Source organism: Trematomus bernacchii, unplaced genomic scaffold (genome assembly GCF_902827165.1).
Source record: "Trematomus bernacchii unplaced genomic scaffold, fTreBer1.1, whole genome shotgun sequence".
NCBI lineage: Eukaryota > Metazoa > Chordata > Actinopteri > Perciformes > Nototheniidae > Trematomus > Trematomus bernacchii.
Genome location: NW_022988007.1, coordinates 461,038 through 489,009, shown reverse-complemented (window position 1 = coordinate 489,009; position 27,972 = coordinate 461,038). Strand labels below are relative to the sequence as shown.

Below are 27,972 nucleotides of genomic sequence, written 5' to 3'. Positions count from 1 at the left end.
ATGTATTATGTCAACAGATTACACATAACTTTATTAGGTTAGATGAAAGATATTAATATTAAGTTGAACCTAATATTTGTTATTTAAACTTAATATTAGTGCTTTCAACTAACCTAATACAGTTATGTGAAATCTGTTGATATAATACATTTCATTGAAGTGTCAGGTTTTCCAGTGTAGTTTTGATACTGCAGGCTGTGGATTAGTTAACGTCTCTCATCATGTTTCTCAAGGTGTAACACAAAGAGATACAGCAGCTGTTTGAGATCCTTGAAGGGTAGGAAAATGTCTATGTGTTTTTGCACCTCTCAAAGCGAATGCATATATAATTCCAATATGGATTCTCAATTGGCAAAGCACCGGAAGTGAGAAGAAGTTGCATGCTTTGGGTCAGTCTGATCTTTGTCTGGATGTGAACAAAAAACAAAAGGTTTTGATGCAGCATCGTGTGGAGAGAAGGAATGTGGATGATCAAGATGGAAGGTAAGCTGCAGACAAATCCTGCCAAAGATGTTGTCTCTCTTCAGGAGACACAGCAGTGTGTAATCCCATCTCATCTCCCGCAGGTCTGATGAGGTCACTTGAGCGGGGTGCAGCTCGGACTGAACACCCAGCAGGGCCTTTTGAAGGCCACCTTCCCTCCATGGGCTCAGAAAGGTAGGATGAATATTGCACATCATGTCCGCATGCCTTGACGTTATCGATCAGTTATTCTGGGTTCTCCTTTTTTCAGACTCAGGGTGTGGCGGGTGGTCCTTGAGGCCAATGCTTTTATGGAGATGAAGAAGGGAGTCTTTTATCTGGATGAAAAGGCAGGAGAAAATGAGTCAGAAAATCTGAATATAAAAAAACTGAAGAACTGAGACATTACATTACTGATACATTGAAATAAAAAAGAGGATGTTTCAACTAACCTTATACAATTATGTGTAATTTATTGACATAAAACATTTAATTAAGGTCCACGTTTCCGTTTTTTCAGTGTACAATCCACACGAGAATGGACACATTTGGAAATATAGGAAGTGACAACAGCAACTAAACATTTTGATATAATAGGTATGTCACATCCTGCAAAAAACTGAATGTGGCCAAATATTATTGCAACTACATCTGTTGCTGGATGAATTGTACCAGCAGGGTATCTGTTCTGTAGGACGCGCCTGAGACAGATAACTGAAGCAGCTTAACCTCATATGTTGTAAATAAAGGGCTGGAGCTACAGTAGTCTCCAGTCAAATGTCTCTGTCTCTAAACATTGTTTCTGGAGTAAAGAGCTTTGATGGAGGGAGAGAAGGAGAGATAACTTCCTTCTGATCTTCTGTTTATGGCTGATGGAAACAGAGCTCTGCTTCAGTCTTCCACTCCATAAATGAACAGCTGGCTGGTGAGCGACTCAGCCTCTGTTCATCAAAATACTACACTGCTGTACACTTATTTTATTTATAATGTTTAGCATTTAGAGGATATCTTAAGTGAAGTTATTTGTACTCAAACCAAAACATAACTTTTCTACAAAAAACATTCTAGGCATAGTTTTGAATTTTAGAATTGTGGTTGTATATTTTTTGTACTATTTTGGGCACACTCGTGCCAGGGGTATGGGCAGGGGGGCAACACATTGCAATGCTGTGTATGGGGGCATGAGCAAAATATTTTATATCCCAAAATAAAGGCCAACTATTTACACAATAGTCATTCTGCTGGTCTGGACCGCTCAGCCAAGTACCCCCTGACCGACCCCGAACATTTTTGATAGAAAAAGCCTATACAAATAATTACAATATAGTGATGTTCCATCAGTGTGTGATGTATTAACTCCTTCATGCATGAATTACAACAAACTAAGGATATTTTCATCTTTATGCATGAGACGTTTAAACAGATTTTTAAGTAATATATGTTTAACAAACCAATGAACAAAATGATATATTATGCAAAAACTATAAAATATAATACACAAATATTATAATAAAATCCACTGTGGTGCCTGATGTGCAACTATACCAACCGAAACCCCATGGATATACAAGAAAACAGCATTAAATTAGCAGTCTCTAATGTAGTGACCACAATGCATGAAAGGGTTAAAAAACAACAACGTTGTAACTGAAAAAATGTGCAATTATAAACAAACTATGTAATAACACTGCAATAACACTATTTAGGAGTTGTAGGTCGTTAGCGATCGTGTACGGCTTTTTGGCTTTAGCGATGAGAAGAGACACCGCATACGAGGCCTCCAGTGCTTTGGCTGATGTTGTGGAGGCTTTTCGCATCATCTCTTGCGAGGATCTGTACTCAGCAAGTTTTCTCTTGAAAAACTCCGGTGGCTTACCAACATGACACAGGTGTTTGGTGCTGAGATGTCTCTGGAGGTGCGCTGGTTTCATCGAGCTGTTGGCTAGTTTCTCCCCACAGAAAAAACACAATGCCTGGGGCGGGTTGCCGTTTGTTGACGTGAATCCCATCAAAGCATACGCCTCCTGATATTGACAGCATTTTGTTTAACAAGCAGTAGCGCTGAGCAAAGTGACTAGAACGTGACCACACACTTGTAAAAACAGAGAAGGACCAGTTAAGCACCAGAAATGCACAAGAACAGATCTTGAACCCTTGGTGGTTCTAGGAATATTTTATATAAAGTTGTGTTGACTTATTGTACTATGATTATTTTTGCAATCATGCATGGTATTTTTTTAATTAACCTTTTTATTCATTTTTATCTCACGTACCCCCTGCAGTACCCCAACGTACCCCTAGGGGTCCGCGTACCCCCATTTGAGAATCACTGTTTTAGAGGGTGAGTTTGGCAAAACTGACGTGTTCTGCAAGGTCAAATTGTTATTGTTGTCAAAGGAGTCTGGTAGCTTTGGTGAGTGCATAAATGGATGAACAGTGGCTGTGAAAATATTTTAAATAAATCATACAATTAGACCTATATAGATTTATTTTGGGTGAGACATTTGTAAGGTGGTTCAAATATGTACACTTCAGTACATTGCACAGCTCAATCTCTGTTTTTCCAAACTGTGGACATGCTGACTGCAGGGACTGTAATGGATACGTACCTCATGAAACCCCACTTCAACATCTCTGAACAAGCTAGCAATAACTAAGGGTTTTGTTGTTGTATTATCCTGGGGACGTTTTCTTTTTTATGGTGCAGTATTTTAGTTTGACCTGCTCTCTCACCTTATCGAGCTGCACCACTGAGGATCTGATTATCTCCTTCCACTTCTGGAGATCCTCTTTATCGTAGCGCTGCTGGGAGTCCGTGAGCTGCACCCATTCCAGCTGGGTGTCCGGAGCTCCGCTGGTGAGACACAGGTAGAAAAGTGTTGACCGTAAAGATGGACTTGGCTGGACTCTGTATAAGAAAATCTATCATTTTATCAGATGGAATCAAACAAAGATTAGGAATGAGACACACAGAAATCTGGACTTTACCTCTTAAGCCCTGAGCCTGTTTTCCAGGTCTCAGGCTCGAAAATGACATTCCCAGAACAAATGACCATAACTACACTTCTAAAAGGGGAAAATTAATAATCTTTTTTCTCAAAGCAATGATAAACCTGTGAGTTGGATGTAGAAGAGTCAGAATCAATATAGATTTTTTTAATTTTAAAGTAAATTCAGATTGAACATGTAAAAAATGTAAATTATAGTGTCCGTCCAAAAAAAAACGGGATGGTCGACTAAAAGCCTTAGGAATCCAAACTATAACATATAATAAGTACCCTGTATCAAGATTGATGCAAAACAAGTTAAATTTGACCTTTTTAGAGAGATTTAGCAAAGAAAGCCCACTTCTGGGGTCATTTGGGTGGATTTGACCTATCTCTGGCCCCCATTGGTTGATTTTGATGATTGACATCTCTTTTTAACCGCTAGAGCCAATGGAATCGAGGGGAGGTTCCACATACACACACAGGTTACCAAATAAGGAGTGAGAGTGACGCATAATTATGGATTATCAATAATTTTTTCAAAGTGACAGACACATTGGATTAACCTATGGATTAACCTTCAGCAGCGTTTTTCTCATTTTAATGCCATTGAACACGACTTTTGATCAGAACAACAGCTAAAGGTGTTTTGAGAATCACTGCTATAGAGCACTGTGATCACAGAATGCATTGTTCCTTGTTGTTCATAGAGTCTCCAAAAGTACAAGAGCATTCAGCTATCAAGCTCCTGTTCCGTGGAACCAGCTCCAAGTCTGTGTTCGGGGGGGTGACACCCTCCCAGCATTTACTGTATGAGCAGGCTGAAGACTCTCTGAGATTTGATGCTGGTGTGTATGTATGTCGCTTTGCATTCCAAGGATCTGAAGCAACAGAATAATGCACACACCTGCATAACCAGAACAAGTGATTCCTTTCCCTATGTCCATCTTTACCTTTCATCAGGTCTCAGTCCCTGCGATGCAGCGAGTCTCTGAGTGGTGTACTCCAGCATCCACAGCTTGTAGAACAGCATGACGTTGAGAACCACCAGCAGTACCAGGCTACACAGAGAGAAGGAGAGAAAACACAGACTGTAAAACAGAGCCTCATCTTCCACATCACATGCCATTTACTGAAAGGAATCAGGGCCATGGCAGGAATAAAAATACCTTATAGAGATCCTATGGGATGCAATTAAAGACAAGAACAGAGAGAACAGGGGGATTACAAAAGATTGAAACAAAACAAAAATAAAGAAGAAAGACAGAGAACATCCTCAAATATTCCTGGTAGATTATTACACTTACCATGAGATGTGATAGAATGCAAATGTCAACCCTGATAAGAAATTGGCTTTGTCTTAGTGGAAGTAACATTCTGCCAAGTGACAGACAATTCATTGACATACATTCAGATAATCAACCACTCATTCAAGTATTTAATCAAGCAAACATGACTTTCTGCTTTTGTATGCTTACACAAAACAATTGGAAGGGCATTTAGTCCAAACAGGGGACAGAAAAGTGATTGCAGTCTTAATCGTAAAAGCATTTATTGATCAGTAAATGGAAAACATTTATTTTGGAGATGATTGCAGTTGGAGTTGTCTGTCGGTCGTACAGTATGTTATGAAACATTTGTCTGTCACCAAACAGGGACAATATACAATAAATACTGTAACTCACACAAGGCCGATGAGAAGCAGGAGTTTGGAGAAGTTGTAGAGTGCAAAACCACCTGGAGAGTCAGGTATGTGTCTGGTCTGTGTGGAACCTACCGGAGAATACAAAAAAGAACAGAAATAAATGAATTGTGACAGAATCTCAAACATCTTTAAAGATTGTTATGTGTAGACTTTTTTCTCTGAAATGCACAAGGAGGCCACATTTCTTATCTTGTCATGTCAGTTCTACAGTGCTTCACTGACCACAGATCAGCTGGTGGCCTCTGAAGGGCTGGCCTGCCACGTGTTTGGTGAGGTGGATGTCTTCGTCCTCCTCGTTCTCAGGAGTGCTGACAGGGCTCAAAGCCTTGTCCATGTTCCCCGGAGCTCTGAGGTGATGGACTAGTATCCGTTTCCTCCGGCGGCTGGTACACATCCTCAGAGCCTTGGTTTTAGGTGACTGTCTGTGAGGCTCCATCAACATCACATCCAGCTTACTCAGCGCCAACTCTAGAAGAAATACACCAGAGAGAGAATGAGAGGTTAAGGTTTCAGTGAGAGTCGGTATTTGGTTCAGTTTTTTATTCCATCTTCATTTAGTAAACGGTTTGACCATTTCTTCTGGCAAAATAAGCTGCAATTTGACTTGAGTCACATGACTTAAACTCAATCACAATCAGATGAATCATTATGACTTTTGTCAACTTTACACAATCATAAAAATCGACATGCCAAAACATTTTACTCTTCCCTTCCCCATACTCTGTAGCTCTTTCACATTCAAACATCGAACTAGCTAGCTAATATCTACTTTCTATTTATTTATTTACAGTGCACAGTAATGAACATTACAAATGTATCAAGCGTAACAGTGCCAGATTTAGCTTTGAGCTCATTTCCATCCGCAGTCCCTCACATAAAACATTTAAGAAGTTTACATTTTACAAACATAGCAAAAACAAAATACATGATATGCAAAAAGTGCAAAAGAGCAAGAGCAGCACACACAAGTATTTATCACATGGTCATACAATATAGCAGCAACGACATATAAAGTGCAAGAGATGATACAAGAGATGCATAAAGGGCAAGAGGAGATGCCCCTGTGTTAAAGTACATTTAGCGGTGATTGCACGTCTGTTTGTTTCTCAACCATTCTTTGAGTTGACCTTTATAACTATTGAGAGTGGGACAATCCCGTATCTCAGTTGGGAGGCTATTCCACAAAGAGCTGCCTTTAATGGAGAGGACATTTTGTCCAAAAGTGGTCCGTCTGCGGTGGACCTCACAGTCTCCTCTTGTTTCTGTCCTAGTGTAGCGTCCAGTGTGTTTTCTGTGGATGAATTCCCCTAAGGGAGGGGGGGGGGGGCCAGTCCATGTAAACATTTATAAAAAAAACACATACTTTTAAAAGACTTAAAATTGTCAAAACTCAAGAAATGGTGTTTCTCAAGGATGGTGCAGTGGTGGTATGAATAAGGCTTTCTGTCAAACACCTTGATAGCTCTCTCTCACAGCTGTTCTATGGGTTTATAACAAAAATGTCCTTAAAATCAGCTTAAAGAAAAAAGCCAAATTGACCAAAATATACTTACTATACAGTAAGCAACAGTGTTAACCACAAACACAATACAAAGGGATAAGACGAAGGTTCAAAAAGACCAGAGATATTTGTAAAATCTTGTTTGTGTTGTGCTAACCTAAGTGTCTGAAGTACTCATTCAGGCCACTCCAGAAGTTCCTCTCAATGAAGCCCTTGACAAGCCCCCATGGGTGCTTCCTGTACCGAAGCTCTGTTGACACCCTGCAGGAGACACACACATATATTTATTATAGCATTTCTGCGTGTTCTAAAATATTCACCTGAAATGGATCACAGTGAAAGTGCTTTAGTTTTGTTGTAATGCATTAACTCAGCACTTGGCCCTTGAGGGAAGCACACTTCTCTTTGTCGTGGAACACATATGAGAGTAAATCATTTCCGTACCTAAGACGACACCTGTTCTTGGCTACTCTGGTGAGCATGTAGCGGTTGAGGGTGTAGAAGTAGTCGTGGTAGGGAACATCGTGGGCGATCACCTCTGCATCGATGATGTAGCACTCGTTCTCCTGGCTGGCCTTGTACAGAGTCTGAACTCACACAGCACACATTTTCACAATGAATAAACCATTCAAGTGAGACCTTCAGGGACTATAGGCTGCTCCTCAGTCCTCACCTGTGTCTCAGTGACCGTGGCTGTCTTTGGAGCCAGGGGATTGTTCAGGGCGATGGTGTACATGATCTCTTTTGACTGGTTACCGTCCTCCTCTGTCCTCCACGTGTGATACACCACATCTGCAGGAGAACATCTGAAAATTAAACTTCAAGGGACCCTGAGAAGTTTTTGAGCACGGCTACACATCTAATCTATCTGTTTTGTTTGTATGATAAAAACACGCACATTTCACTTCACACACTTCGGCTGATGAACAGTCAGTTGTAGAATTACACGGAAAAACTGTTTAAAATCAGCTTCAAAAATATAGAAGGTCACAATTTCTCAATCACGGTTCACATCACCACTGAGCACAATATGCCATTTCATATTTAGAAAAACTGAGGCCTTATAGTCGTTTAAAGAGATTTAAGTTCACCCCTAACAATGCATTCTTTCATTTTTCACTTTGACTTTTTACGGTACTTATTTTGATGCAGACCATTTTTTGAAATGAGTAATTATGTTATATCAAATCAAATATAACCAGCAATCTGGGGTATTTCTTAAAACATCTTTGTTTCAATATGTTATCTTTTTGCTGCATCCATTGCCTATGATAGAAACACAACCATCAACATCACAATAAGGGAAGCGGAGACGGCCCTGTTCAGAGCCAACAAAGAAACATACAGCATTGAGCGATTGGAACTGAAAGCTGGCATCAATAAGGGAAAGGGGTAGCATTAGTAAAGACTGAGGAGCTATCACTTAAGATTTGTTGGAAAATATCCAGAATATCACAGGCTAAAATGCAGGGGCATCAAATCTGTTTATTTCAGCTCAGTTTTAGCAAAACAACCGTAATACTACAGTATCTCCCCATTGGCATTCTCAGCACTAGTACTACTAAACTCTGCAACTGGATATTGGTTTCCTCACAAACAAACCCCAGTCAGTCTGAATTGGTAATCTTCTTCTCTTGTTCTCACCAGAGCACTGAAGGGCTGTATGTTCAGCCCCCTACCGCACACCCACACCCACACCCACAACTCTACCCCGACATGGAGATCATTCTGTAGATTGTGGATTTCCTTAACATTACTCGCCAGTTTACAAGGAAACTTAATAAAAAAATCCCATGCCAAGTTCTCGTCTTTACTTTCACAGAGTGGCAATAAAAAGCATTCTGACTGGAAACATTACAAACATAGGATGTGCACGGCCCAGGACACGAGGGCTCCTGGTAGACAGGGTATATTGGGACCAATCTGCACGGCATAGTGATAATAGTTTTCTTTAGTGCCTATCTCAAATCCCAAGAGAGATATTTAAAGAACCAACAACAACCTTTCACCCCACTTCCTTCTGCTAAACAATGTAGACGTTTCTGCAGTCGAACCATCAGACTAGAGAGCAGCTTCATTTCAGAGTCAGTAATACCCCTGAAGTAATCCTCAGTACTCATTACACAAAGTTTGGTTTTGTGATTTTGTATTTCGTAAAGGGATCACTAGTTGCATTGCATTGTGCATCCCTGTGTTTTAGATAGACACTAAATGCATCTAGAATCTTAATATATACAATCCTGTTTAATGTTCTGTACAAATCAGTGATATATCCATTTTAAGAATACAAGTCTTCAACTAATAACTGTTATGAAGAACTGAGGCCCTTCCTTTTGTTTAGGTTGTTGACTTTTTTGTAACTTCAGATTCTGTCTTGATGTAATAGCGTGACACTGGTGGAGATGCCCCTGACTTTACCTGAGAACCTCCTCTGCTCCCGAAAGTCCCTCATGAAGTCAGACTCAGTGAAGAGTAAGTCATACATCTTGTCCACACCAAACTTGTACACTTCGTTGATGAACTGCCGGCCACCCAGGTCCTCGTGGAAAGCCTGGACCTCACCTGCATAAACAATATTTCTGTGTGAGACTACGGTTAAAACTAATCAGATAGACATATGAGAAATCGACTTTGATAGAGAAAAACCCCCTGGGAATGAACTGTCTGAAGTTAATTGTTGATTTCTTTTTACGAGGCAGGGTGAAATGACTCACCTTCATCATGTGTCTCGGATGAGTCGCTTAATTCGGTGGGCAGGTCCTCGTTCTCGTTGAGGTCCAGCGGCTGCAAAGGGGCGGTGTTGCAGAGGTTCTCGGGCAGGGGAAGGGTCAGGAAGTCTGCGTCAGGTAAGGGGCTGGATACGTCCTCCACAGGGGCCGGGTCACACTGCTGGACCAGGGGAAGAGAACATGATCAACCAGTGATACTGAAGAGTAAAAGCACATCACACTTATTTAAAAAGGTTCAGTATTCCAGTCCATGAAGTTGGGGAACTCAAAAGAGATAAATCAACATTTAAAAAAGGGTAACAATTCTCAAACTGCGATAGAGCAGACCCACAGAATAAATGATACAATAGAATTCATTGGCTGAGCAACTGTTATGAAGATACTGATCGTTATGAGTAAACTGTAATCTGCGCTTTCCTTTGAAGCACTTCCTTAAGATGTACTGTATGTGAACTAACAACATGATACATCTACATTGATGAAATGTAATAGTATAACAAATGTTTTATGCAAACCCTTCATGTGTCGTAATGCAGTATATATCAATTCTGTTCAAACAGTACAGCAGTGGAACATGTGCTTTGCATTCATCATTGCGCCGATAATGAGGACACATTGAGAACTTATGTAATGTGTGATGATGGTTCATTATGATGGCACAGTTTTACAAAATCCTATTTATTTATGTCACTCAGACTCCTTGAGGGCTTTATCAAGACTTCTATGAAATAAAAGGCAACCACATTATTATCTCTTATAGCAATTACTGCTCTGATTATTCTAATCAGAAGTCTCCACTGTCAGTATAGTCTCACAGACACCAACTTTACATGCATGTTTTTTTGTCTATTCCTTAATTTGGCTTCGCTGTATATAATAGCTATTTACTTGTGTGTGTTTAATATCCGGTATATGTGTACAGTATCTTGTTAACACTGTGTGTACGTACAATGATCGCTACAGGAAGCCAGCTTCAACTTTCTTGTATGTTTTAGAAGTCCCCAAAGATACAATGTTTGCTATCTCACACAGTACGAACACAGTTGAGCGTGGACTCACAGGGGCTGGGGGCTCCGTGCTGGGCAGCTCCGGGGGGCTGATTTCGGGGAAGGGTCTGTGAGGCACGAGGGGGCTCACATCGGGCTTGGCCTCGGGGTTCTTGCTGAGGTTGTTGCTGGTGTCGTGGCTCTGCTCGATGTTCTCCTCCACAGGAAGCTCCTCACAGTACCTGCACCATGGAGACGGACAGCAGCTGTAGGTCAAGGTTACCAGCTTGCTGCACACTGCCCGCACTGGGCTGCACACATGCATGGTGTGATGGGGGTGTCATGGTTTTAATGTGCTTATTGTCCTGCAAGATGGACATCAAATATTTTGACTGTTTGGATCTCTGATGACTATTTCAGTTGTAAATAATTAAAAAAAACACATAGAAACTCTGCTACTTATTTCTTAGTACGGCTTACCTGTGTATCACCGTGTTTTTTTGATTTGTATGTATCCCTTGTTCTGTATCACCAAAACTACAGGTTATTGGTTTAATTTGCAGAATATTTTTACCATCTTCCTAAACTTTAAACCTTAATTCTATGATTCCTAGTTCATTGGAGTTATCAAATGGCACATTTAAATACACAATTTGTCTTTATCCTTTTTTCTTTCTACCAATTTGGTATGCTTTTAGTGAATCACTCATTACCATTACCACAACACATCACCCAATTAATAATAATACATTCCCTAATACTTAAAGAAGTAAGAAAGAAAGCAGTCATGTCAGACTCAAATCAATTGTAATGTTCATAATAAGATAAACATGTGTTTACACCAGAAGTCTTTCTTACCATAACTGCAGGAAATGGAACACATGGTGGATGCATCATATTTGAATGGTTGTGTTAAAACTCACCCCATGGTGTTGAAGTCTTCATCAGGAGGGACATAGTCCTCATCATCACTGGTCAGACCCAGTTCATTACCATAGCACTGATGGACAAAGTGCCACAGCTCTTTGGGACATAAAGGCTGAGAAAGAAGGGAGAGGGGAGAGGAAGAGAGAGAAATACATGTCACTCTCTGAGCTTGTCAAAACAGAATTTGGGTGGCAGATAACTATGAAACATTTAAAAAAATCTCAATGTATGATAGTACATAAAGTGCAGGGGTGTAATGTGGTCCATGTGGTATTTGGCAGAAGAGGAATTTGAAATCATAAATGTTGAATATCAACCAATTCTCCCTTCCAAAGCCTCAATTACTGAAACGTGGTTGAGTTATAATATATTAAAGGTGGGGTAGGTAATCCACTTCAGAAACACTTGTTGTTATATGCCACGGAATGCTCTTAACATCCCGATAGCAATGAATATATTAAATGCTTTGACAAAAAATCCATAAAAAATGTCATCTGTGGAAGCCGTAGTACTGTAAAAAGCACGACCAATCATCTGAGCTGGCCCGGCTAAAATAACTGGATGGCCTACCTGCCTGTCAGCCTTCCATCTGTGCACAAACTTATCTCGTGCCCTCATTGGTCATGTGCGCGTTCGTGTGTGTTGGAGGAGGGGCTCTGTAAGGAAGTCTGAAGGAAGGGGCAGATTTCTTTCGGCTGTGTATTTTCAAATTCTAGCGCACTCAAGCTAGTTTCTCCATTCTTACCTACCCTACCTTTAAGTGATAAACATTAGCAGCACGCCCCCCTGAACAATGACAGTGTGGGTGGTCTCACCTTCTCCAGGAGAGCGTTCTGCCACAGTCTGAACATCATCATGTATGTCCGGTCCCTCGCCCCGAAAGAGCTGAAAAAGTGCTGAAAGAAGAGTACAGACAGTAAACAGTGAGATTAAAGATGGATGAATTAATGGAAAAGTATTTTTAAGAAGTCGTTTTTTTATCATTTGTATTATTTGGAAAACTGAAAACCTGTCTGACAAAAGGCTAAATCTTCTTTTTACTGCTAATGCCTATTCTTTATTAGTAAGAATGCCTCTTACATATAAAATGCATTTTCTGAGATTGTACAGTAGTGAATAACTAGAGAATGCAATTCCTGAAGAAATTGCTAGTGGGAATGCTTTATGCTGAAAAGCTGACGCTAAACTGCTATGCTGAAATGTAATGTGTAAAAAGAAAGTGAAGAATTTAGATTGAAATGATACATGAACACTGGGGGCTTGAATGTGTGATGAGTGAAGAAAAGAAAGTAAAAAGGCTTGGAAAAGCAGCAGAATATTTGAACTGCAAACCTTTGAACTAACTTGATGGCGAATGATCTGTCGCCATGGCAACGGCATTTGATGACACACCATAATACGCTTAGATGCGTTGATGGCTACATCGTTACCAAACCTGTGAAGTTTTGGGCCGTTTGGAACATTTTCACTGAAGTTATGAGAAAACCGTGTTTCATGGCGAGCATTGTGTTGCCATGGCAACGGCATTTGAAGAAACACCATAATTGACGTAGAGCTGTTGAGGGCTGGACCGGTGATATACAAGCGAAGTTTGGGGGACGATCGGACCATTTCCATTGGACTTACAGCGACATCGTGCTTCATGGCGAGTGGTCTGTCGCCATGGCAACGGCATTTGATGACACCCCATAATACGCTTATATGCGTTGATGGCTGCATCGTTACCAAACCTGGGAAGTTTTGGGCTGTTTGAAGCATTTTCACTGAAGTTATGAGAAGACCGTGTTTCATGGCGAGCATTGTGTTGCCATGGCAACGGCATTTGAAGAAATCTCAAAACTGTCCCGTAGATGTCTTCACGGCTGGACTGTTAGCACACATGTGAATTTTGAGCACTTTTTGAACATTTTCATAGGAGTTAAAGGGACATCGTGTTTTATGGCGAGGGATGCGTTTCCATGGAAACGGCATATGGTGAGAGTTCAGATTTGGCGTAGAGCTGTTGAGGCATGTACCGGTGATATACAAGTGAAGATTGGGGGACGATTGGACCGTGTCCATTGGACTTACAGCGACATCGTGTTTCATGGCGGGTGGTCTGTCGCCATGGCAACGGCATTTGATGACACCCCATACTAAGCTTAGATGCGTTTATGGCTGCATCGTTACCAAACCTGTGAAGTTTTGGGCCGTTTGGAACATTGTGTGTGAGAGAGAGAGAGAGAGAGAGAGAGAGAGAGAGAGAGAGAGAGAGAGAGAGAGAGAGAGAGAGAGAGAGAGAGAGTGTGTGTGTCTGTGTGTGTGTGTGGCAGAGAGAGAGAGAGAGAGAGAGAGAGAGAGAGAGAGAGAGACAGAGAGAGAGAGAGAGAGAGAGAGAGAGAGTTTGTGAGAGAGAGAGAGAGAGTGTGTGTGTGTGAGTATGAAATGAACAGTTAGAACTGACTGCTGTCAGTTGGAGTGATGACATCATCGTGTTCCATTACACTGGTGTTTATAGTTGAGCTAACGAGCTCTGAAGAGATCAAAGGTTTGCATTGTTCTGAATGAGAGATAAACCTCTTACATGTGAACGTTTTGTGGAAGAACGATAACAGATATCTGTGAAATTTCAAAACGTGAAGCATGTCAAGGAAGTTGAGTATCTGAAGTGTAATTTTTGTGTACTTTCGGGTTAATAATATGGCCTTTTTGACAGTTTAACTAAAGGTGTGCTGCTGTGAGGAAATATCAGCCTGAAATTACAATGGGTTTTAATGGAGACATGTTGAACGTTTTTGTCACTTCATGCCCTCAAGAGGCATTTTGTTTAATTATTTTTGCTTAATTATTTGTCATTTTTCAAGCTACGAGATGTTTTCCTACGTTTGTCATGAAAAATTATGTCTCAGGAATGTAGGGTTTGGGAATTATGGCAGTTTAAAAAAAAGATATATTTCAAGATTTGCTCCACTCTAGCTGTGACATCACGCACTCTAGTTAATGTTCAATTCTGAAGAAAACCTCTTTAACAAGGTCTGAACAATGTTTAATATCTCTAAAAGTAAGAATCAGATTTAAAAGTTGTGTTACACGAATAATGTCAGAAAGATGTGTAACATTTTAAAGTTGGAATGAGGTTTCTGAGTGAAAGTATGAATGAACAGTTAGCAGTTGAAGTCGCATGAAGATTTGTTGAAGTCTGAAGAATATCTCCATTGACTTCAATGGTTAAACATTTGATGAATTATGGGATGTATCTCTGGAATTATGAAAGTTATGAATGAGAAAAGTAATAGCCTGCGATTCCCGACCGAGCTGAAAGTTTTGATGTTTGAACGGAGTTTCTGCGATGTTGAATGTGGGAGGAGAAGAGGGCCAAAATAAGTCGGCGGAATAATAATAATAAACTTTTTGTCCGTAGCATAACATATAGTTGGAATGCTGTATCAGCATTCCCACTAAATAAAGGTATGGATGAGGAAGTACCTTGTCGTTGTCGGTGCAGAGCTGGATGGCGTTGGGGATGAGGCGGGCCGTCTTCTCCTTGGTCATGGAGCAGATGTCCTTCAGTCGCACCATCAGCTTGAGAGGAAAGAGCAGATATCATGTATAAGTTAATACCTCTTACCAAAGAGAGAAAAAGTCACTTTTCTAAGCTCTAATCATGTGTCTCTGTGTTGAATAATTTTTATACCAACATGTGTCTCTCCTCCAAAGCAATAATATATGTTTTAAGACTCATCCTTAATTATATACAGTAAAAAATGGACAGAGGAAAAGTGCTGCATGCTTATGTTGAAATTGTGATAAAAATATATTTTTGTGAAACAAATGATCTAGGATTTGTTTTCGTGTTTATGGCCAAAACAAAGTCAATACCAATATTTTCCAACCCAGTCTTGAGAGTATTGTACGGCCCCATACGAGCTCGATATGAAAAGTGAGAGGCGTGTCCTCACCAGAGTTTCCCATCGGAAGATGTTGCTGTAGAAACAAATCCAGTTCTCTGAGAGGTAGAGGCGTCCCTGCAGGAGGATGTCTCGCTGCAGGGCACAGGAGTAGTCTGGAAGGAGTTAAAGGTCAAAGGTCAACGAAAGACAACTGTGTTTTAAAACAGACCTCTACCATTGAGCTGGGAGCTTAGGGAGCATGGGAGCGCCATCACGAGTCCATAGCATTGAAAAGCAAAGGATAATGTTATTGACTAAGAGGTCATGTGGAAAGGATGAAGGCAGGATGTCAGCAGTTGAGGCCATGGGAGCAACACTTTTTAAATATTTGTCATCTTTGCTATTAAAGTACATTTGAGTGTATGCATGCATATCAGTGCATGTGCAGACGAGCACTTTCAAAGACTGTAAGCCTCTCAGACAAAGTTTGTAGAAATATGCTCCCTCACCCACCCCCCACCACCCCCTTTGCTTAGTTTCTCTCAATTGGTTTAAGCCTATGGGACGTGATAACATTATTTGATAGACCACAAGTTCCCAACCTTTTGCCTCAAAGGACCCTTAAGTAGATACAAACCCTGACGTGGTGACATAGTTTCATGAATACTCCATATTATGTTCAATGCATAGCAATAAAACATAACAACTTACACACTTTAAAGTAAAGCCAGGTATTGAATGCAGTAGGTCTGTGTAAAACAAGCCATTTTAGATGAATTCTGGGCAGATTTATCTTTTTAGAGAAGTGGCAAAACAGTAAAATTCCCTTAAAACTATTTTATCTTCAAACTATATATATATATTTTTCGATTTCTTCTTTTGATAATGTATTGATAATGTGATATTGTTGAACTTCTATTCATTATAGAACCCTGACTCATTATAGCGACCCTGACGCAGTTTGATGCCTGCTTCAGACTCACCCACGATGAGGCGTTCAGTGTCCGGCAGCTGCTTGAAGAGCTTCCTGAAGTCCTCATTGCGCTGCTTGTAGGTTGGACTCAATACCTACGGAGACAAAAAACATGTTTATATACTCACAGTGTATACATATCATATACTCCTACAGTGCAAACAATGGGACTAATGGCACTCATGGCAATTTTCTAGTAAACAAATGTTGAATGGATTGAAATGTACACTCATGGTCCCCAGATGATGTATCCTGCTGGACTTTTCGATCTTGCGTCAATAACTTATGGTCTTTGAGGACTGTTGTGATTGGCCTATTTTTTTTTTGTGTCATCATCAGGACAATACATTAATTGAAATTCCCAGAAGCCTCAAGTGCACTTTGTCTCCCCCAGTTTGACCTAATCACACTATGGATAGGGAGGCGTGTGGCGCAGTGGGTAGAGCCTTGGTGTTGGGATCACAGGTTCAAACCCCACTGCAGTCAGCATGTCGTTGTGTCCCTGAGACACTTCACCCCAAATTGCTCCTGTGGGGATTGTCCACAGTATTGAGTATGTAAGTCGCTTTGGATGAAAGCGTCTAACAAGTAACATGTAATGTAATATATTCAAAAAGGACTATAATAGACTGGTCCTTCCTGAGATAAAATCTGCAATTCATCAACAAGTCTGATCAAAGCAAAGCATGAACCTGCTGCTTCTAACAGTAAAACTGCACCTATCAGTCAGAGGCACCTAGGCCGAGAGAAAGAGCTGAATTCTAAACATTTGCATAATATGAGACTCATTACTTGTTCTGAATTCAAACTGCCAGAAGTTGAGGTAACCTTTGGTCAAATTTGACACCATTTTTAAAAACTACGCCACAGATTTTCAATACATTCACTTTTTACAAATGACATATTTTTCACCAGCCCTTCTAATTTTTGATTGTGATCCATTGACTTACAGCAGGGACCCGCTCTGAGGCCCAGTCCCACTGCTGCCACTGGGCCGGCCCCCCCGCCTCACACTCTGAGTCTCTGTCCCAGTCTGAGTCCAGGGCTGATACACTCTGAGTCTGCACTGGAGTCATCGTCCTTCTTTTTATTCTCCTTTTGTCTTGTCTCGAGTTATTGTCCTTTTGGCAACTTGTTTTATCTGTGTCTGCTTTCCTTTCCTTCATATTGTTCTGTTTACAGGTATCAAAAGCAGTGGATCGAGTCCATACACACACACACACACACACACACACTCCGGTCACACACTCATGTTCTGTCTGCAGCAGCAACAGCTTGAGAGTTTAACTGTTGCAACAATGTATTATTGATTTCAGGATAGAAAGCAAAATGACGACCCCCTTTTTATACTATCCTTTTTTAATGTGCATTCTTCATGTTGCACACAAACCCAACATATGTTCTCAGGAAGAGGCTCAAGTATTCAAAAGGAAGAAGTAGACTTTGTAAAAGATGATGAAGTATTATGAAGTCAATTCATTCCAAAACCATTGATGGTCGTCTCAGAATAAGGCAGGAGGTTCTTTGTCCATGATGTTCTGCTGGATCTCACAAATTGTAGATCATTATCATCAGATCACAACTCCAAGGAACAGCCTGGCTGCAGGAGGAACTCTTCTCTCTGTGCAGAAAGTTCTCTTCTTCACGTTAGTCCATCCGCACCATAACTCCACACACACTTCTGATGTCCAACTTAAAAACAACTTATAGAAAAAAGAAGAGGTACGACTGGAGCAACATGTGGATACATAATCCTGAGATTCCTCCTCAGACTGAGCTGTGTGACAGCGCTGAGGGTTTGGAAACAGGAGGAGCCAGAGTGAGTGTGTTATTGGTCCTAGGAGGGTCTGGGTTTACTCAAGTTCATCTGGAGAGTGTGTGTGTGTGTGTGCTTATGAGTATTTGTTTACCATTGCCCATGGTTCTACATTAGATGTTAAGTTTCACTACTCTCCTGTTTATTCTTTTTTCCCCCCCAAATACTCCTTTGGCCTGTCAGTATAAAGCCGACTGTGTCCAACGACAACCAAAACAACAGGAAGTGTAGGAATCAATGCACTTCCTCCGTGTGTGTGTGTGTGTGTGTGTGTGTGTGTGTGTGTGTGTGTGTGTGTGTGTGTGTGTGTGTGTGTGTGTGTGAAAACCATATAAAGGTGATGTTTTAAGGCCCGGACACACCAGCCCGATTTTGGGAGTCAGAGGCCGTCAGAGGTCGTCAGGGCAGTCGGGCATTCGCGGCGCCCTACTCAGGTTGGTGTGTCCCGCACCGTCGTCTCTTTACGGCACCTTTTCACACCTCCCGCGGCCTCCGACTTTCTCTGACCTCCCGCGGCCGATTCAACATGTTGAATCGGCCGCGGGAGGTCAGAGAAAGTCGGGACAAGCAATCACTCTGATTGGCTGTTCACACTACCGCTGCCTGCTAGTAAGGACAGTTATTGCCACTCGTCGACTGAAGTATTTGCGGTGTGTTCGTGGCGGGCGGCGTAGGCGGGCGGCGTAGCCGACGCAGCGACGTAGCTGACGTAAAAGTCGGGAAAAGTCGGGACGCCTTCAGTACGCGTTCTTTGGTCTCAGGTGGGTGTGTAGCGGCCTTTAGTTGTAGGGAATTCTGATATTGTGGGAAAACTTAGAAAATACAATGTTGTGTTATATTTTAGGTTGAAAAAATGATGAAACTCCACATTATGTTGATAAAAATACGTCATGACTGGTGGCTTTATGTTGATGCTAAATCATATTTTCAGTAAATAATAAAGTTAATGTCATGGAGACCGTAAAGGGAAACATTTTACACAAGCCAAAGTTACTTTCAAAGCTTGAATACAATAGAATTATAAGTGCCTCCTGTAATCCCCCATTGATTAGGGTGACTCATATCAATGTATCATTAAGCACATTGAGGCTGTCTGTTCCTCCTTGCAGATGTTGCTGTAACATTGTACTCATCATTCTTCCTGCGATTAAACTGGAGATTCCTTTAGCTCAATTTGAAAGCTGACAACTTTTCACCATTGCAGTATAAAAAGATTGTTCTGCTATGTTTTGGTAAACAAACTACTAGCCTGGGCCTCAGTGAACTGGACATTGATACATCTTGTCCAGTAGCAGGTATATGGATTGTGGTTCTTTCTATTCTTACAAAAGCAAACACTCTTAAAGAGGCCCTATTGTGCTTTTTGTAATTGTCCCTTTCCTGTAGTGTGTTATATAGGTTTATGTGCATTTAGGTCTACAAATACAAAAATCCCTCCAGACGGAGTTTCCTATTTTGTACCTCTTCTCATGAAATGATTGTCACAATGTGATTTATTCAATCTTGAGACGTTATTAATCAACCTCTTCCAAACATATCACAGTGAAAATGAAATGGGAATTAAAGAGAGGAATTTGTCTGAAAACTAAATGATTCCAACGTTATGGGCAACCGTGTCTTTGAATAAAGGACTGCATTATCAACAGCAATTAGCCTGAAGACTCTGAGCCCATACCCCCATTCAACTGGTCTCAAGGGAAAGGGCAACTAAGGGTAACAGTAATAAAAAAGAGCAAACATGTCCCACATGCTGCAGAGAAAGAGACACACTGTGAGACACAGACCGTTCTGCCTCAGTCAGCTGCAGTTTGACACTGGTCAGCTGTACAATGTCGCTTTTTGTCCGTTTTGTGTGGATTTTCTGCTGAGGCCGAACACAGGCTGGGTGAACTATGACCCAGGCACAGAATGGAAGCCTGAGAAAATGTCTCCCACACACAAATACAGTGTGGCCAGCGACAGACACACACAGAAGTACGCACTAATTATGAAGAAAGATTCACACACTAGGGGAAAACATCACAAGCAAACGTCTTTTTACTGGGAATGAAAGCAAAGCAACCTATTATCTGGATGAAATCCTGCTACAGCTTTGTGTGATAACTGTAAAAAACTAAATACACAACCAAAATATAACAGGTTGTCTCTGTTTCAAAATGCTGATTCTATTATTCTCTGTATCTTATCATTCATTTCCACCCTACTTTGGCCTTCTCTGAAAGGGGAAATGCACAACTCATCATGCCAACAGCCAGTTGGGTGTTTCTCTTTCCCATAGTGTGTTATATAGGTTTGTGTGCATGTGAATGGTCTGCAAAGGCTAGAAGTGTTTCTCCCACCCCCTGAAACACCTCCATTACACTCCTTTGTTTACTTCCATAACATAATGACATCACTATGTAACAATTGCGCTTCTATTGGCTAGCGCAACATATTGTACGTGATAGGCTAAGGTGCGGGACATCTCTAAGCGGTTGACCAATCACAACAGAGCCGGCCAGCTAACCAATCCGAGCAGACTGGGCTCTGGTTTCAGACAGAGGGTGAAAAGAGGTGCTGCAGCACAGACAGTATGAGAGAGATAAAGAGCTTTTTGAACATTAAAGCATGGAGATGTGCTCTAAACGCATGTGTCTCTAATACCATATGATAATAAAAAACATCACATCAGAAAAAGGTTGACAGTAGAAGAAACAAAGGAACTTACATTGTACCAGCTCGGACTTTTCTGTTGTCACAGGGAAGCATGGTGGAGGTGTTGGGGAAAGGAGAAGAGAAAAAGAGAAAGAGGAAGAACTTCATTAATACAATCATTCATAGCAACACATTCTCAACAGTGTCATTAATGCAAAGTACTTTAGAGGTCAATAATAGGTCTCAAAATGACATTTCAAACGTCTACCCGAGCTTCCTTAAAGCAGATAATAGAGTTGGACTTACAGAGTTTAAAGCTTGACTAATACATCCAGTTGTTTACTAGTGAGATTGGGTCTTTATAATATCCTAACCAATTACACATATGTGCCACAAGGAGGCAGTGTTACCTTGCACAAATAAACGCAAACATGTGCATTTCTTCCAGTTATTATATTCAGGGACAAAGAAAAAATGTAAACATGCATCCTTATCCCAAAACAGGACTCACATACACCGACCCAAAAGGCCTTTTCATTTGTAGGAATCATCAAAAATAACAAAACAACAGTATCAAAATGTACAAAACACACTGTCTGTATCTCACACTTACATAATGCTTGTATAAGTTGCTTAAAACAGTGACAGCCGAAGCAGGAAACTAAGTAGACTTTTACTTTGGGGACTAATGCTTATTCAAAGATCGGTGGACACATTTCAGCTCTGTTACAGACTCTTTCAAATAAGCAGAAGAAATCAAACAATATTCAGACATGTTTAGGCAACTCGAGTTGTAGGATAGATAGCTCAGCTGGTGTGTCCCAGACATAATGAGTTCCAGGAGAAATAAAAGATCCAGAAAAGAATCGTGCTTACTTTAGTATGCCGCTGGTGAGACTATTGCATGCATGAGAAGGAAAGAAAGAAGTCGATTCAAAAACATAAAAGAGACATGGCAAAAGGATGAATTAAAAGAGTCCATGACTTTATGTGGTAATCAAAAGAACTAATACATTCAAAGTCAGTGCAAGATTTGAAGAAAACAAAACAAGACAGAAGAAATGGGCAGAGAACTAAAGGTGATGTCCTTGGATAGGAAATCTAAATTGAAAATGACAGTTGCGTATATTAGTTAGGCAGTCATGATCAATAATATTAATCTGGGTTTATGTGGGTGTGTTCTGTTCTTTAAAAAGACAACAATCAGCTTTAAGTAGATAGTTGTTTTACATTACTCACAGAAGAAGCATTACATGACAGCAATTTTGGTTTTCAAAGTGTTAGTCTGATACTTCACCTCAGCTAATATATGATAAGAGAGGAAGCTCATTAAAGTTCTGTATGCGGTACAATACAATATTTCAAATAATAGTAAAACCTAGTATCCCAATGTGCTATTCAGAAACAGATTATGTTTGGACCACAAGAGGGCCATGATGCTGTGTTTCTATAATATCTGAGGATGTTTCCAAGATAAGCAATGATTTCTAGATAATGATATGAACAATTGTTGGAAATCCTTATTGTGATTTGATGATTTAGATCATAGTTATAGACCTTTGTATCATGGCTATCTGCATGAATCCAGCAGTGTGTTTACTGCTGCAGTGAGCTAAATCCTAAAGGACACACTACAAGTGAGAACTTACAGAAAGATGACATGTGATAATTGATGGTTCAAATACTCAGAGTCACATAGGATAACAGGCTGTATACATCCTGATTATCTAACCATATTATTGGCGGATTCTACAGCTCTACAGTATTCGGTCTCTGATGTTGTTGTACATGTAGTGTAGTGTCATGTAGTGAAGTACTTTAACTTAAATACGATTTTGAGGTATTTATAGTAATACTTTACCTGAGTATTTTCGATTTATGATACTTTATACTTCTACTCCACTACATTTTGAATGCAAATGCACAACATTGATCTGACATTCCACACTACCGGAGTCCGACCCCTGAACAACAGCTCAACAACAGTCCAGAACAGCACATCACAAAGAAAAACCACAGAATCTACTACTTGTGTCCTTCCTCCTGTTACAGTACATGCTGTGTAAGGTGACCAAAGTCCCTGTCTATCATCCACATTGTGAACAGTTCAGCATACTAAGTGTGTCTGAGTGAGGCTCATATAGAGAAGTAAGGCTATCCAGCTTTGCCAGTTCATACCAACAAACACAACACGTTCTTATTCAACCAACAAGCAAATCAACCAGCACCAGCCAATTCAGATTATGATCTTACTAAGTTTTGTGTTTTGGATACAACATTTTACTATAGATATTGTTTCCATGTTTAAATGGTAGTGCCAAAATATATTATTTCTTATAGATTTTACAGGGGCAACGTTTCTTTATCCATGCCCATCTTGCCCATCTGTATGTGTTAACATTGTGGATCCTGGTTCCCTTAAACAAGTGGTATACCTTTGACATCAACAGGAACACATACAGTCAATTAAACCCCCCATGTCAACCCTTGGTAGATAATCTGCATGTAAGATCATTATGAGTTTCATTTTGTACCATCAATCTACACCTAAATCACCATAATCAATGCACTGTAGCAATGACCTATTTACTTTGTTACTTTAAGTGAATACTTCTAGTATTAGCTCAAAAGTAATGACAATATTGTTGCAGTAATGCCAACCTCTCTTGACTTGGAGTAATGCTTTGTGTCAGCAAATGAAAGCACATCTTTGTTAAGCCAATGTCCGCCTCTGTCTGCTCACCTTGGAGTTCTTGCCCCCGCTGCGGCTGCTGCTGTTGGTGGGGTGGAGGGCCTGGGAGGTGGAGCGTTGGTGCTGGATGGTCTGCTCAGTGGTGGGGGAGCGGTCCGAGGCCTGGTCTGAGGAGCCCTTCTCCACCATGCTGCTGTCAGCATCGGGGCTCAGCTGGGGCGTGGAGGCGCGGGAACGCTTTCGCAGCACAGGAGAGCAGGCTGGGGTGCTCCGGTCCGAGGTGGCAGTGGTAGTACTGAAAAAGAGAGAGACACTTTGAGGCTTGGATTTTGGAATTGCTATGGGACATCCGCAAGGGTCACCACTAAGTGTTTATACCTTAGTTAACTGAGGTTTGGGAGCAGGTCCACACCTAAATCACACCTCTAAACATGCTGAGCTACCAGGTCAACACATCCGGCATTGTTTGTCTCCTCTATCACGACCCAACTTCTTTCTCCCTTCAATTCATCCATTATTTTTCCTATTTCATTATTACCCACATCCCTACATCCTTTCATTCCTCCCTCCCTTCATTCATTCATCCACTGAAAAAACTGAAACATTGACTTTAATTAAATGTATTAAGTCAACAGATTTCACATAACTACATTAGGTTAGTTGAAAGCAATAATATTAAGTTTGTATAACATATATTAGGTTCAACTTAATAGTATTGCTTTCATCTAACCTCATACAGTTATGTTAAATCTGTTGAAATAATTCATTTAATTAAAGTTAACGTTTCTGTTTTGCAAGTGTCCAGTGTTCATTCCTCCCTCCAAATACTCCCCTATCTCTTCCTCCCTACAGCCCTAACTACTTCCCTATGATCATTCCTCCCTTAATCCCTCCCTCCCTATATCCATTTGTTCATAACATATCCGAGACAGGACCCCCCCCCCCCCCCGTCTCTGCCTGGACTTCAGTCCGTCCTCCAGACCAGCCAACAGACCACATCCCTGATTGTTCTTCACCGCTTCCCCTTACATACATCAGTGCTTAACATTCAATACCTTCTGTAGTTAAATCTTTAACCCACATATCGTTGTGACCTGGTCCTTATAGGGTTTATATCTACCAACTGATATTCAGTATTGATGCCAACAGAATGAAAGAGCTCTCAGCTGTATTCATCTTTGGCCTCTTTGTGGCAGTGGAGCAAACTGAGGACATACTATCTGAATCAGTCACATCATTAAGTCTTAAGCAGACAGTTGCTAATTTACACACCCAGCAGGAACAAAGCAGCATTAGTTTTCGTTTGTGGTGCATGATGTTAGTGTCCACCTGTAAGGGCACAATTCACTATACTTTAAGCTCTGTTATGGGGTCATCCGTATCCTGAGAAGAAAAAAAATATCCGTCTTTTAAGCTAATTTTCCATTATGCTGATACAAAAAAGCTAAATATTGCATCTTCCAAAGAACGGATTAAAAACACCTCTTAAACGCAGAACACTACCACCCGCAATAAGAATAAAATGCTTCAAAAATTCAGAACACTTTAGTTTAAGGACAATTCAAATGTGCAATTTTGTTATGTATTAGTAAAATTGTATCCTCCAACAATTACAACATATGAAATTCTGACACATCAAGAACTGTAACACCTGCAGCTATACAGACAAGCTGCCTCTACTACAGCAACAGCATGAGGAATCTTTACTCCAATATCCCAGTAAACTCTCCTACTTCTGACACAAATAACTAGGTGACCACATAAACAAGACATTATCACAGTTTTGCTTAACTAGTATTGATGAGCACATATACTACATATTATAGGCAACCATAGAGGTACAGTACTAGTACTGTTACTGTAGTGCAGGTCTAAACAACGCTAATACAAATACACAAACGGATGTATGGCTTTGGCAGTAATAAACTGTACGCACTGGCAAATGTTGGTATGCACCCCTAACTGCGCTGCCAAGTAAATAACATGTCTGTGCTCCTGTGATATTCGTACATATTCAGATTAGGACATTTGGCAGAAATTGGCAAATAAGCGTCACTGCAAAACTCCATTTCCCAAAGATCAGTGCTAATAGCCATGTGAGGTTACAGTGCAATGATTAGTGTGTTAATAGAGTTTATGGTAACTGAAGCACACATGACACACTGGGATTTTCAATCCCAAATACAATTTCTTCCTGTTAAATATAACATCCTTGCCGGCATTTTGGAGGAATGCCTCTTCACATTGGCAGACAGGACCTGTATCATGTATACTAAAAATACAAAAATATAAATTCTCTCTGCCTACACTTATCTGCGAACATTTATACATTTCACATGGAGAATTGCACCAAGCGCATACAATTTGAAAATTGTAATCAACTCTGGAATTGTATTCTGCTAAGTGTTTGCACTGCAATGTCATAATTGCAATGTCTTTTGTGAATCGGACCTTGAGATGGGGCAGATAGTGGTTTTCAATGATGCACAATTCATGGTGCTATCAGCGGAAGTAATCCATCCTTTGTGAATACGCTCCAGTGTCTCACATTTCGACCCATATTAAAGACTAGAAATAGCAGAATCAGTTATAGGAATAATGAGATTCTCTTGGGGCTCATTCCTAGACCATTCCAAGAGCTTCTCATCTAACATCAGGAACATCATGGCTTCCCCATGTTTTCGCGGGAACTAACCAGGAGAACTGGGGCTGACTGATAAGCTCCTCCCCCTGCATTGCTGCCCCCAGTCAAAGGTCAAATGATAAACAGCACCGAGCTATAGAGGTCAATCTGGGCTTCCTGCAAACATTATGACATCAATAGTCATGTGTTAGCACATGCTGGGATGCTGGGATGCCAGTATTGACGACTGTCAGTTTTTACTTCACAGTGAACGCTGACTGACTACGGTAAGCTCTACAGTTATGTAATCCTTCATTTACTCTATAGACTTGTAGATAACAGAAGCCTCCAATCAGACTCAATCTTGCATTTTAGATCATCATGCTTTAACTGTGGGCACGTAGTGAAATAACAGCCTATATATTTTTATATTTAATCTCATTTCAATGCATTTCAATGCATTCACCGCTCGGTGCAGCTGTCACAGACACCATGACAGAAACACATTACGATGATCATGCTGTGTGTGGGGTGTACATCACTGGATGTGGGCTTGTGGTTCTAACCTAGCCTAACCATCGGATGCAGCAGACATGGTAGGATGTAAAATGGTGCAAGGTGACACACCCTCCCTCAGTAACACACGCACACACACACTCCTGTAAGCACAGAGCAACAGGGACACAGGGATGCGGGAAAAGGCATTATATGGAGAGACCAACCTGGCAGCCATGGAGGAGCTCAGCCCACAGCATCAGACTACCTGCTTCATTCATCCATTCATTCAGACAGCAGAAGAGGAGGAGACAAGGAAGCAGAGAGAAGGAAGAGGAGGAGGAAGAGGAGGTGGAGGATGGGGCTGCCGCTGAGAATCCGTGCCAAAGCGTCCATGCAACGAGGGGTTGGTAGACAGACACGGCCCCTCCAAGAAATGCAGTTCAGAGGGATAAAGAGGCCAATTCTCTATGCTTCCTTTCTGTCTCCTTCCTTTATTTTTTCCCTCTTTTACTCCCTGCAATGTCATTCAGAGGCTGCTGCTGCTGCCACTCTTTCACTAATCCCGCCCTCTCTGAGCCCCCCATTCCCCCCCCTTCCAACCCACTATGCAGTGATTGGATGCCAGAGCCCAGAGCTTGATACCTGCTCCTGTTGCCGCTCTGCACAGTGGGCTTCAGCATCTTATACACTCCCACTCCTCATTAATGCATGAGCTTCATGAATGAACGCTGATGACGAGGATTAACCCTCACTGTCACACCATTCTGCTGGCCCCTCCCCATTAAAACATGCACACATAAGCTCTGACATCCAATGAGAGGCACACACACTCTCATAATGTTCATCTGCTCCTTCTCTTTACTACGGTGGCAGAGAGGTGCAATCGACAATTACAAAGTGTGAAACACTTTAACAAAGCTTGAGACAAAATTACATTTTATAAAACAAAATTACATTTTATAAAACAAAATTACATTAGCAAAACACTTTTACCAAAGAAAAAACTATTTAACCTGTTCAGCACCAAGCCTGTTTTTCATGTTTCAGGCTCGAAAATGACATGCCCAAAACAAATGACTACAACTTAACTTCTAAAAGGGTTATATGAATAATTTCTTTTATCAAAGCAAGGTTACATCTGTGAGTTGGATGTAGAAGTGTCAGAATCAATATAGATGTTTTTTATTTTAAAGACAATTCAGATTTTACATAGTAAAAAACTGTAAATTATAGTGTCCGTCCAAAGATTCTTTTTTACAGATAGTGAAAACTACCCTTGGATGATGGGTTAGTAGACTAAAAGCTTTAGGAATCCAAAGTACAACATATAATAAGTACCCTGTATCAAGATTGATGCAAAACAAGTGACATTTGACCTTTTTAGAGAGGTTTAGCCAAAGCATCGTTTTTTTATCGTTTTAATGCCATTGAAGACCAGTTTTGACCAAGGTAAGCCATGTTAGCGTTTCTAGCTACCTAGCTCCACATGTTATGATGTACGCTTTTGTTTATAGCGTCGCAAATGTTTATCACTGAGTGTTGAGGTGGGCACCCCCAGATCCTGTGTCTC

The 27,972-nt window shown here is 40.8% G+C and overlaps 1 protein-coding gene across 1 annotated transcript; it reads right to left on the bottom strand.

The window, feature by feature from the left end:
• Nucleotides 1-9: 9 nt before the first annotated feature.
• On the bottom strand, nucleotides 10-26,755 carry gramd1ba (GRAM domain containing 1Ba). The gene is made up of 20 exons (XM_034117252.1): nucleotides 26,627-26,755; nucleotides 23,333-23,576; nucleotides 20,663-20,683; nucleotides 16,150-16,234; nucleotides 15,236-15,339; nucleotides 14,763-14,858; nucleotides 12,113-12,193; nucleotides 11,294-11,409; nucleotides 10,444-10,612; nucleotides 9,370-9,544; nucleotides 9,074-9,217; nucleotides 7,329-7,447; nucleotides 7,100-7,242; nucleotides 6,813-6,916; nucleotides 5,377-5,622; nucleotides 5,135-5,222; nucleotides 4,619-4,630; nucleotides 4,403-4,510; nucleotides 3,196-3,316; nucleotides 10-800 (listed from the first exon to the last, which is right to left on the bottom strand). The coding sequence occupies exons 1-20, from the start codon at nucleotides 26,635-26,637 to the stop codon at nucleotides 705-707; spliced, it is 2,283 nt and encodes a 760-aa protein (XP_033973143.1). The 5' UTR covers nucleotides 26,638-26,755; the 3' UTR covers nucleotides 10-704.
• Nucleotides 26,756-27,972: the final 1,217 nt, after the last annotated feature.